The 12,547-nt window shown below is 40.0% G+C and overlaps 1 protein-coding gene across 1 annotated transcript in view; it reads left to right on the top strand.

Moving 5' to 3' along the window:
• The window catches only part of TPK1 (thiamin pyrophosphokinase 1), a 205,523-nt gene that overhangs the window by 129,100 nt on the left and 63,876 nt on the right, over window positions 1-12,547 (top strand). Inside the window, exon 6 of the mRNA XM_010003042.1 lies at window positions 10,236-10,347. Coding sequence (XP_010001344.1) covers window positions 10,236-10,347 — 112 coding nt within the window. The remainder of the gene's footprint in view (window positions 1-10,235; window positions 10,348-12,547) is intronic.

Raw genomic sequence — 12,547 nt, 5'->3', positions numbered from 1 at the left:
GGACTCAGGTTGGCCTTCTTTGAATGATTTTAGTGGGCTTGTGAATATTCCTCTGTATTTTGAGGACCAAATCTGTCACTGATGACACTGGTGATGTGGGTGCAGTTCTCACTGAAGTGCAAGGAAACTGAAGTCTTATCCATTCTAAAAAGGCTGCTGCACATAAACTTCATACCCCTATCTAAGTGTGGTTTGGGGGTAGTACACTACTCTCTTTGCCCAGAAAATAATGGACTTTTCTGGGGGCTGTAATCTCCAACTGAATACTTAGCTATACAAGAACATGGGGAGAAGATGGGAGGAGAGAGGAGAAAAGTTAAATGTTTTAAATGGCCAGCTTAAAGTTTCTTCAATTATCTTTGTTCTTTCTGACCTGAGCAACAGGTCTTTGAATCATCAGAATTGAATTGATCAGAGCGTCCCAATGGTTAGGAAATCTAGTAAGGGTCCTAGGAGACCTGCATGGTTAAAGAAGGAACTACTGGGCAAACTTAAGTGGAAAAGGAAAATCTACAGATCATGGAAGGAGGGGCTGGTCACTTGGGAGGAATATAGGACTGTTGTCAGAGGATGTAGGGAGGCAATTAGGAAAGCTAAGGCCTCCTTGGAACTTAACCTTGCAAGTCAGGTTAAGGATAATAGAAAGGGCTTTTTCAAGTACATAGCTAGCAAAACTAGCAGTAGAGGCAATATTGGCCCATTGAGGAATGAGGTGGGAGCCCTGGTGACAGAGGATATAAAGAAGGCAGAGGTGCTGAATGCCTTCTTTGCCTCTGTCTTCACTCCTGCAGGGTCTCCCTATGAGCCCCAGATTCATATAGCCCCAGAAGAAGTCAAGATAGAGGAAGAGTTTGACATGGTAGATGAGGATTGGGTTAGGGATCAGTTGAGTAATCTGGACATCCATAAATCAATGGGTCCAGATGGAATGCACCCAAGGGTGCTGAGGGAGCTGGCGGAGGTCATTGCTAGGCCACTCTCCATCATCTTCAGTAAATCATGGGCAACAGGTGAGGTGCCTGAGGACTGGAGGATAGCAAATGTCACTCCAGTCTACAAGAAGGGCAAGAAGGAGGACCCGGGTAACTATAGACCGGTCAGCCTCACCTCCATCCCTGGAAAGGTGATGGAACAACTTGTTCTTGTGACTATCTCCAGGCACATCAAGGACATGGGGGTCATCAAGAGCAGTCAGCATGGTTTTATCAAGGGTAAATCATGTTTGACTAACCTCATAGCCTTCTATGAGGAAATTACTAGGTGGATAGATGATGGTAGAGCGGTAGATGTGGTTTATCTTGATTTCAGTAAAGCATTTGACACCGTCTCCCACAGCATCCTTGTGGATAAGTTGATCAGGTATGGGTTTGGTGACCAGGAAGTGAGGTGGATTAGGAACTGGTTGAAAGGAAGGAGTCAGAGAGTTGTAGTCAATGGGGTAGAATCTGGTTGGAGGTGTGTTACTAGTGGAGTCCCACAAGGGTCGGTGCTGGGACCGGTGTTGTTCAACATCTTCATCAACGACCTGGATGAGGGTATAGAATGTACCCTCAGCAAGTTTGCTGATGACACTAAGCTGGGAGGAGTGGCTGACACACCAGAAGGCTGTGCTGCCATTCAGAGAGACTTAGATAGGTTGGAGAGTTGGGCGGGGAGAAACATGATGAAATTCAACAAGGGGAAGTGCAGAGTTTTACATTTGGGGAAGAACAACACCATGTCCCAGTACAGGTTGGGGGCTGAACTGCTGGAGAGTAGTGTAGGTGAAAGAGACCTGGGGGTCCTGGTAGACAGGAGGATGACCATGAGCCAGCAATGTGCCCTTGTGGCCAAGAAGGCCAATGGCATCCTGGGGTGCATTAGAAAGGGTGTGGTTAGTAGGTCAAGAGAGGTTCTCCTCCCCCTCTATTCTGCATTGGTGAGGCCACATCTGGAGTATTGTGTCCAGTTCTGGGCCCCTCAGTTCAAGAAGGACAGGGAACTGCTTGAAAGAGTCCAGCGCAGAGCTACAAAGATGATTAAGGGAGTGGAACATCTCCCTTATGAGGAAAGGCTGAGGGAGCTGGGTCTCTTTAGCTTGGAGAAAAGGAGACTGAGGGGTGACCTCATCAATGTTTACAAATATGTAAGGGGTGAGTGTCAGGGGGACGGAGTTAGGCTTTTCTCGGTGATGACCAGTGATAGGACAAGGGGTAATGGGTGTAAATTGGAGCATAGGAGGTTCAAGGTGAATATCCGAAAAAATTTTTTTACTGTGAGAGTGACAGAGCACTGGAACAGACTGCCCAGGGAGGTTGTGGAGTCTCCCTCACTGGAGACATTCAAAACCCACCTGGATGAGTTCCTGTGTGATGTACTCTAGGTGACCCTGCTCTGGCAGGGGGGTTGGACTAGATGATCTCTCGAGGTCCCTTCCAGCCCCTAAGATTCTATGATTCTATGATTCTATGAATTTCATTGTTGTAGAGAAGCAGGCAGTCACTGCTAGCACAAGATCTGGGACATTCCACTTCTTCAAAGCCTTCTGTTTTAAAGCAGAAACAATTTCCCTGTCTACTGAATATAGTTAGTTTCTTATCCTGGGTCAATGAATGTCTTTATAATAGCAGCAAATTATTCCTTCCTGTAACAGAGATCAAAAAGAGGGGCTGAAAATTTTCTCAAAAGTTCATTCTTCACCAGTTCAAGCCTCTCCTGTTTCTTACCTAGAAGTGTATGAAAGCAACAATCAGAAATGAAAGGGAGAAAAGAGCATTTGTGAGTTTCTGCTGCTTAATGCAAAGAACTCTGTCCCACAGTTTGTTTGCACCAAAGATATTATAGAGGCCAGGCTTTTATGAAGCCTTTAATGCTAACATGAAGCTCCCAAATATGAAGCCAGTTCTTCTAAAAGGATGGTTGTATATAAGAGAATTTGTGGGCTCATTATTTGCTGCATCACATAACACATAAAAAAGCAAGGGCAGCACAGGGATGCAGATTGAGGCACACAAGAAACTGTAAGAAGATGTTGTCCAGCAGTCTGCTAATCATGCTTCTTACTTGCATAGTAGAGTTCCAAGTGAGATTTTGGAGAACTACAGAAATTTGCCAGTATGTCTGGGAAGACTTCTGAGAACAGATAAATAGATTTTAATCTTAGGGGAAATCACAAATGCACCTGCTATATCAGCCAAGATTCAGATGGTCCGTAGTTGATGAAAGGAAAAATCAAATAATCTCTTTCCTTAAAATAGGACATGATAGGCTCCATCACAGGATGAGCTGTGAAGGGAAGAGAGAAAGGGAAAGGGAGAAGAGATTAGCTGTAGTAAGAAGAGAAAGCAAGATGTATGGAGAAAGCAACCCAATCAGAGAAAACAAATAAATAAATATTGTTGTATAGCATATGTTAGTAAACACTGATATGCCTTAGGCTTGGTAGCCATTCTTTTTTCTTGCATAGTAACAGAGCCTAAGCATTTTCAAAGAACAAACAAAAAAGAACCTATCACTATATATTCACACAAAAATCCCATGTATTCTTACATAGCATGGAAGTGCCTTCCAGCAAACTTAGTAATTCAGTGCTATACAGAGGAAAGTGTTTCCTGCCACAAGTTAGGTGAATGATACCTTGTCTTTTGAGTTAACTCAACTCCAGTTCTTCTCTAATACAGAGGAAAATAAGTTCATGCAGCCTAGGTAGAAAAGATTCTCTGGACTCTTCCCCTGTAAAAATGCAGAAAAAAGAATGACCAGTGACACTAAATGTATTATGAATTGGTGGATGGTGAGAAAGAATATGCTGTAATTTTCATCACTTAGCAATTATAGAATATTAGTGCCCTTAGTGAAAGCCCCTATGGATGGACAATTTCACTGCAACATTGCGTAGTAGCCATACAGGCAATATGAAATCTTCAGCAGCTTGTCTACTTTTCACTCTTATCTGCAATCTATTACACTCTGTAGTATCATAAATGGATATAAAGAAAATGGTTCTGATTTTTTTAAGGCATCACTAAAAATGCTAATTAAAACTATAATGATAAGCCTGCTGAGAACGGGGCATCAAAGGCACAAGCTGGAGGATAAAATGTCACATTGGGCCAGTGTAAGTCTTGTTTGAATGTAAAGAAGAACCAGCCAGTTCTTGATTATTGTAGTTTTATGCTGCATTTGTGGTGTGTTTTGCATTGATTTGTGGTAGACTGAAGAAAACGTTGTGGAATTCTGTTTGCAAGTGGGGAGTTTCAACAGAATGAGTTTTTCTTTAAGGTAGTATTCAGAGTAGAACAAGAATTAGTATTTATGGCATTTGTCAATCTTTAAGCTATGTCTGTGACAAGAAATTAAACCACCCAAACACCCTTTTAAATTAAGTTTTGTATTTGCTTGATAAAGTGTTTTCATCACTTCATTTCTGTACATGTTAGTGGTGCAGTAGTAGTAGTGGTGCAAAACTGCTAGCAGTTTTACCTCCTTGCAGTCTCCAGAGAATAATGTGCTTTCACAATTTTTGCACCTCTGATCACTGTTTTCTTGTGAGTCATACAGGCTCGACTGCAGAGTTGCTTTATTTGTTCATGCTGCAACAGGTGATGGGCAAACAAGGGATGTACCTACTGTGCTTAATAAAACGTGTCATTGATATTACATGAGAAGTGTACTCTCAGGAGGGTATTACTAGGCCTGTAGAAAAAGTTCATGTGCAAATGTGTGAAACTCTGGGATCACTTGCACTTTTGGAATACTTTGTACATTAGATATGCAGTAGCAACCAGTTACATGTATAACCTCAGGGTATAGTAAGACTTCTTGTTTTAGTGACACTTACCTCCACAGGGATTTCTGCTTATAGGGAAATACAGAATCATTCTGGTTTGGAAACTACCTGTAAGATCGTTCAGTCCAGTTATTAACCTGACTCTGCCGAGTCCAGTCCTAAACCGTATTGCAAAGTACCACATCTACACATCTCTTAAACATCCCCAGGGACGGGTGATTCAACCACCTCCCTGGGCAGCCTATTACAGTCTTCAATCACCTTTTCAGTGAAGCATTTTCTTCTAATATCTAATCTAAACTTTCCCTGGCATAACTGGAGCCCATTTCCTCTTGTCCAGTTGCTTGTTACTCAGAAGAAAAGACCAACACCCACCCAACAACTTGTAGGAGGCTACAACCTCCTTTTCTTCAGACCAAACAACCCCAGTTCCCTCAGGTGCTTCTCATGAGATTTGACTCTTCACCAGCTTTGTTGTCCTTCTCTGTACTCGCTCTACCACCTCAATGTCTTGAAGCAGATGTGTTCATTGATTTGGTCCAATAATGATTATAATTTATTTTCTCTCTACTGCCTGGGACGTTATTAACTAAAGAATTGCCATTTTAAGATGTGTTGCTTTTGAAGGGTAGGAATGGTATGGCCCTGTCTTGCAAATAACTGATATACTGAAGTCTATCCATTTCAGTACAGAAGCACTGCCAACATTTGACAGCAAAGATCAGCAGGATTGGGTCCAACATTTTTTTTTATATTGTTTAGAAACACAGTGTGCTGGTTTTTTCCCAAAAGAGTAAAGGAGGGATTGATATGATATACAAGAATTTTAAGACTTCTGAGTTTTCACTGGAACTGTGGATACTTCTGTTACAGCAACAGAAAGCCTTATTGGCTCAAATAACATTCTGTGAACAGCATTCATGTGATAGCAACTTTGCACTATGTATATTTGTTAGAAAAGACAATTGATGATATTTTAGGTTTATAAAAGAATAGCTCTTCTTAAATACATCCTTTTAGAAAAATAGGCTGTACTTATAATGCTCAGAATCTCCACCTAAAAGCTTTTATTGTTGCTAAGTCAAACTCTTACACAACTAATGATTAGTAGAAATATTTCTGGAACTTTGTTTTCACTTCATTGCCAATCATGATACTTGATATTAGCATAAGTGTTCTCAGCTTTGTTTCATCCTGTCCTTTTCCTTCTCCCCTCTGATGCAGTCTTTGGTGATAGTGTCAATTTCCACCCATACCCCAAGCCTTTTATCTATATAGCCTTTTCTGCACCCAGATGATTATGTACTAAAACTGAATGTGGCTTTGGCCTTTTCACTGGGTAACACTATGACATCTGTATTTAGTTTTCTGCTTCTGTTGTTGTTTTCAAGTGTGTACTGCCATCTGTGGAGTAATCATAGAAATAAAGCTGATATAAAAAGACATTTCATCAAAAGATTATGGAAAACAAGGTCTAGCTAGTGGAGGAGGTATCATAGTGCAGTTGGCCAGATCTCAAGAAATCCCATTTCTCTAGTCCCACATCTCACAGCAAGTACAGGTGAAAGTATACTGTTTACAAAATCTGACTTCTAAGTGTTAAGTTATTCAGTAGTTTTATTTACAGTGGACAAATTATCAGGGCAGCCTGCAAAGCAGAATACAGTCACATTGTCCTGTAATCCTGTAACTCGTTGCTTTTCCTTCCTGGTTACATCTTAGTCTTTCAGCCGTTTCCAAGATCTGATTATTAAATCTTTCTTCATTTGTTTTTGTAAAGAATATTTTGTGCCTTTCCTCTGTATCTAGTTTCAGCCAGTCAGGTTTCAGGTTTCCCTCCTATCCCTTCAGAATGCAGTATTGAAGATCAGTCCCCATTCTCTTTCTTTTTCATAACATTTTGTCACTTGTTATCTATTTTAGACTATACATTTATTCAAGTTGGTCTGCAAAGTACTTGGAGAAGTGATTTTCTCTGTATTTTTATGAAGTGCCTGTAGGGCATCTGTACACACACAGAAGCTTTCAGCTTTTGTCTTCATATTGTTCATGTGATTTTCACCTTGCAAGTTTTTGACTAAGGATTTTAGCATCTTACAACCTTGGATAGGGTTAAGTATATGAGTTCCTAGCAATCAGATTTTATTCATTTGAGTTAGGAGATGTGACAAAGAGCAAATATGCCTTTAGGTCTTTCCTCAGCAAAAAGAGTTGGAGAGGCTGTATATTTAACTACATGCTTTCTTATAACACATTAGAATCAAAGGAAAAGTTTAACCTATATGGATGAAGCATTCTTAAAAGTATCTCCTGACATTTTCTTGTTGTTGCTGAACTTAGAAATTGATCTTATTTCCTAGCATCAGAGACAAAATGAAGGAGAAAGAAATCAATGCTGAAGATTGATCAATGTTTTTCAAAACTGACTTAATAAGATAAAAATCAATGCAGCTGTATTGTTTGCCATTATTCTACCACCAGTATCATTCAAACATGGTAATATTTGATTCTTAAGGTAAACGTGAAAATATTTCACATACCTTCTTCAGAGGCAAAAAAACTTAAGAAAGAGGGATTTAATCAGTCAAACTTTGGTTTCCTTTTTAGTCCTAATTTTGGAACTCTGAGTTCTGCAGAAATTGAAAACAGTTTCATGTGTTAAGTGCCAGTATATAATTGTTCCTTTAATCACAGAGACCTCAATAGAACAAATTATTACTTGTATTTGCAAATTACAAGCTCTGATCCTTCCTTCCTCCTGCACATACTGGTTCCATATTGCTTGGGTGAAAAATCTGTACTCAGAAATTTGAAGATAAGTTTGGGCATCTAATTTCCCCCATGGCAGACTCAGGGCTTTGAATTTAAAGCCTTAGTGATGAATGCATTTATCTGTTTTGGCAAAAAAAAACAACCAAACCGAAACAAAACAGTGGATTACTTAGGGTATTTTGCCTGTTTGTTTTTTTCCAGTGATCATTTCCCTTTTCTGTCCCCACTGTTTCCAATTATATTAAGATAACTTACTGGTTTATTTAAAGAAGAGCCTTTAAAACTGTTTAAACTGTTAAGTCAAACTCCTGGCTTAGGGGTTGGTTCACTGCCGTGAGTTTGGCTTAACAGTTAAGAGGGTTTTTAGAAAATAATTTGCATTTTAATATTCCAATTCCTATTTAGTTGCTGCCTTGGATTAGGAGCCCTTTGGGCTCCTAATTTGAAATTTCTCTTAACAACTGAGGTCTAGAAAATATCTTTTTAGGGACAAAAGTCAAGATTCTCACATAATTGCTGGGACATGTGAACTGGGATTTTAGGGGAGTGTCAGGTATTGAAAGACCTCTGATAAAATCCTGTATATTGGTGAGCCTGTGGTAATGGCTTCTTTTGTTTTAAAGGTTTATTTCATGGGCACAGAAAGAGCTTTCTGCCTTAATTTCTGTTGAACGGAATCCCTATCAGTAAGCTGTGCCAGAATGTCATAAAATAGGAAATGCAAACCTACTTACCAATAGTAGGTAGAGACAGTTTTTGAGAATACAAAACTTTATCAGGTTCTCCATCAGGACAGTTACTTTTACCTCTCTTTTTCATATTCCTCTACTAATTAATGTGTAGTGAATTTGCTCCTCTCCTCTAATAGCTCTGGGTAGCAATATATACATCCATTGGAAACAGACAGTCCCACCCCTTTGTTCTCTCCTTCCTCACCAGCTTCAGTACAGACAGTATCTGCTGTCACATAACAAAGAGAGCTTGTACTTGTACCTCTCCTCTCCTTTTCCTCCTCCCTCTGTACTGCAAGAGAGAAGTAATATGGCATATTGCTTAGCTAAAAAGGCTATCAAGCCTGAATTTGTTACACCTCTGAATTTGGCAGGCAAGCATTCACAACCACTATAGAGACACATGGCTTATCACCACATGAAGCTGGACACCCTGAGAAGATAGATGATACTGGATTGGTTTTCTTGTAGCTCTGCAAACAATCAAGCAGGCTTAAGCTATGCAATCTGATAGTCCCTAATTGACAGCTTTCCCAAGGTTCATTTGTTAACTGAGAGCATGACATCTATTGAAGTTGTTTCTTCATAATGCATTTGGCATTAACAGGAGAATCTGTTCAATGCCTCCTACATCAACATCTCAGCAATAAGATACTTTTACACCAGTTTTGACTTTCTAATTAGTGAATTTATATTTGCAAGGGCATTTGGAATGAATGCAAGAGAGGATAGGACATAAGGAAAAGCTTAAATACATTCCCTAAAAGAAAATGTGTGAGAAAGTGTTTTTGCTGCTTTGGACGTTTACCTGAGTAAAAACTTCAACTGTTCTTTTTTCTTTTGCTATAAACCTACGTTTCTTGCATAACAAAGGACTCGCTGAATATTCATTGGTTCTCAAGAGGTTTGTAGTTGGTTTTGTTGGGGGTTTTTTTGGTACGTTAACACATAGGCATATCTAACTTTTATAGTGATGAAGAAATTATGTGTTAAAGACATGCTCAAGCGTTTAACTTGCCTCTGCATCCACAACAGAATAAAATAAAAGCCCAAAGAAGCCCATGTGTGTTTGAAAGAATAGATTACCTGTGTAGAAGAGATCGGAGAGATGATGATTTTTTAGCTAGGTTTCACAGACAATTTCTTAGTTTCTTAGAACACAAATTGGGCCAGAACTCTCACATTCAGGTGTTTTTTTCATTCTGTAAAAGACTGCCACTATCTAGTCTTCCTTGCAACTGCTCATATGCTGATACCTGGCAACATGTTCATACAGGGTCTATAAGTACTAATTAAGAGCTTGGTCACAAATCCGTCAATATTAATAGCTGCTGCTTCTCCTGCATCCCATGAACTTGATAGTTACAAGATTAATATATCTTAGATGTATAAAAATAATGTGTTTTAGTTTCACTTTGTTGTTCTTACTTAGTGTAAGCATGTTACTCTAAATATTGAGGTTCATTTCTCTAGCACTTAGTTAAGTTTCTGCATGTAGTCTTACTTCTGGGAAGAGTACATGCCTGGAAAACTACATTAAATTTTACAGGTGTTGTCAAAATGATTAGGGAGTTTCAGTGATGCTTTGACTAGCATTGTTTAGGAAGAGAAACACAGCTGTTTAGATGAGGGAGAAAGTTAATGGAAGAGTCAGGACACCTTCATTTCACAGGAGCAAAAAGCTTAGCTTTGACAGAAGTGCATCTTTAAAAAAAAGCCAGGTGCTGCTTAGAAAAGCCCAGAAACCAATTTCTGAAAGCCCTAAGGTCTGGAACCTGAGCACATCTCACCTCCCTCTGTAAACATCAACAATCTGAATTCCCACAGCCAAATATTCCAGAGACTTTAGGGGACATTCTGAACCTGCCTCCATCTAAATACTTTGTTTTATTTGCAAGGTCTGTTGGCAAATGCTCTTTGGGTCCCTGGCAGGCACTGACTGCAGAGGCCTTTCTGTCTTGCAGGGCAAGCACAAGCTGCACGTGGACACGGGGCTGGAAGGCAGCTGGTGTGGGCTCATCCCCATCGGGAACCCCTGTGAGAGCGTGACCACCACGGGCCTCAAATGGAACCTCAGTAAGTCAGACACTTCTGAGATGGTTTCTGTGATATGAACCTAACTGCACGTTTCCACCAGCCTTACCAGTGCTGAAGGGCCTTGGGTGTTTGAAGGTGGAGCATAGTACTGAGTACCTGCTAGAAAGCATTTTTTTTTATTTAAAAAAAAAGAAATATATTTAAGACTGAGATATTGCAGGCAGAAGTGTGTTTTCCATGTGGGACTTACTGTGCTCTTTAAATAGAACGTTTGTTGAGGTCATGATACATGACCATCTTGATGCATTGCCCTCCAGGGAGGGGAAGCTGCTGAGTGCCTCAACGCCTGGTTATAAGACATAAAGTTACAACAGACAAATAATAATGTGATACAGATTATTAAAGCTACCTCACTTCCCCTGAACTCAATCCTGTATGTTGTCTGTTTGTCAACTCTAAATTAGTAGTTCTTTTTTCTTATTTTAAAGGGGGAAAAGGTGCATTTGGTCTAGAACAGGGACATTTATCTGTAGAGAAAGGAGGTTTCTTGACTAAAAAAATATTGAAACAATCTTCATCCTTCTGCCCCTTCCTCCCACACTGAGTCATTCAGGATGCATTAACTCATGAAAATAACAGGATATTTTAGATAAAGATTGATTAAAACTTAAGGAAAACAAAGCACTAATTGAGATGCTCTGGTCTTGCAGTCTGATTTACATGGCCAGGCTTCAGGTCCCTCCCAAACAGAAAGGGCATGTGGTTCTCACATTTCTGAGTGCAGTGCCTTCTTTGGCTAATACTTAATCTAAGGTTGACCCTGTGTTCCAGCCATCAGCAGATGTGGTAGTCCAGGGTATGTCTTGTTCCACTGAGAGCTCGAGAAAGTGCAGTTAAGGAGGTGGTAGCATCAGTAGCTCAGTAATCATAAAATATATAAATATGGCATTAATTTCAGGACATGAGAGACTTGCCAGGTGAAGAGCTGCCTGGCTAGTCAAGGTTTCATCCTTTTACACTGGATATTCTCTTAATTTGAAAAAGAATAAAATATTTTCATTTGTACTGAAAAGTACAGTTAACAAGTAAGGTACTGTAACTTCATGGGCTCCTCTCCTGTTGTGCCGTGAGTTTTGTAGCCTGTGGGACTGAGGGACTACTCATTTCTCTGTAAATATTCTACCTTCCAGAGAGAGGTGAAAGAAGCTCAAACCAGGCTCATGTTAATGGGAAGCTCTCTGAAACCTGTTGCACTTTACAAATGGCTACTGTGTGGATCAAAATGTGGTAGATGCTGTGAGGTTGCAGTCCTTTATTGTGGCTTTTGTTGTTAGTCTGAAAACATTTTTCAGATACATCAGAATTATTTTTTTAATTTAATGACACAAATTTAATCAGATTTTGAAGGTGCTAATTAGAAAGATGGCAATTTTAAAGATGATCTGTCTGCTCCCACAAACGATGTGGCTTTGTTACTACTAAATTAAGATAGCTTGATCTGCTGAAGCTAAGGAGAAAGGAGTTACGCCTCCAGTTGTGCCAGCTGGAGGGGAACACTGTGGGAGGTGCAGTGGTAACAAGTAGAATCATGCAATCATAGAATCATAAATGTATGGGGTTGGAAGGGACTTTTAAAAGTCATCTAGTCCAGACCCCCCTGCAATAAGCAGGGACCATTTTAACTAGATCAGGTTGCTTAAATGTGTACAGGGATGGGGCCTCCACTACATCTCTGGGCAGCCTGTTCCAGTGCTTCACCACCCTCACAGTAAAGAACTTTGTCATTCTAGTTGTGCTGAAATAAACTTTTTCAAGTTACTTAAGAGCATAAATAGATGTGGACCTACAGGGATTTTTATTACTCTTAGTTTGGTCTTTTTGTCTTCTTTTTTTTTTTTTTTTTTCTGGGGAACAAAAATGTACCAAAGTGACAGTTTCCTGCTTGGTTCATGTTAACATGACACCACCATCTCAGCTTCTCCCAGTTGTTGTTACTGTCTGTTTCCAAGGGAAAACCTCAGACCCTTACAGTGTTTTCCTTAGTGATGTGTACACTGCAACCCATTAAAACAAAGCACTAATTGAGATGCTCTGGTCTTGCAGTCTGATTTACATGGCCAGGCTTCAGGTCCCTCCCAAACAGAAAGGGCATGTGGTTCTCACATTTCTGAGTGCAGTGCCTTCTTTGGCTAATACTTAATCTAAGGTTGACCCTGTGTTCCAGCCATCAGCAGATGTG

The sequence above is a fragment of the Chaetura pelagica genome, unplaced genomic scaffold, assembly GCF_000747805.2.
Source record: "Chaetura pelagica isolate M959 unplaced genomic scaffold, ChaPel_1.0 scaffold117, whole genome shotgun sequence".
Lineage (NCBI taxonomy): Eukaryota > Metazoa > Chordata > Aves > Apodiformes > Apodidae > Chaetura > Chaetura pelagica.
This window is presented reverse-complemented; position numbering and strand designations above follow the sequence as displayed.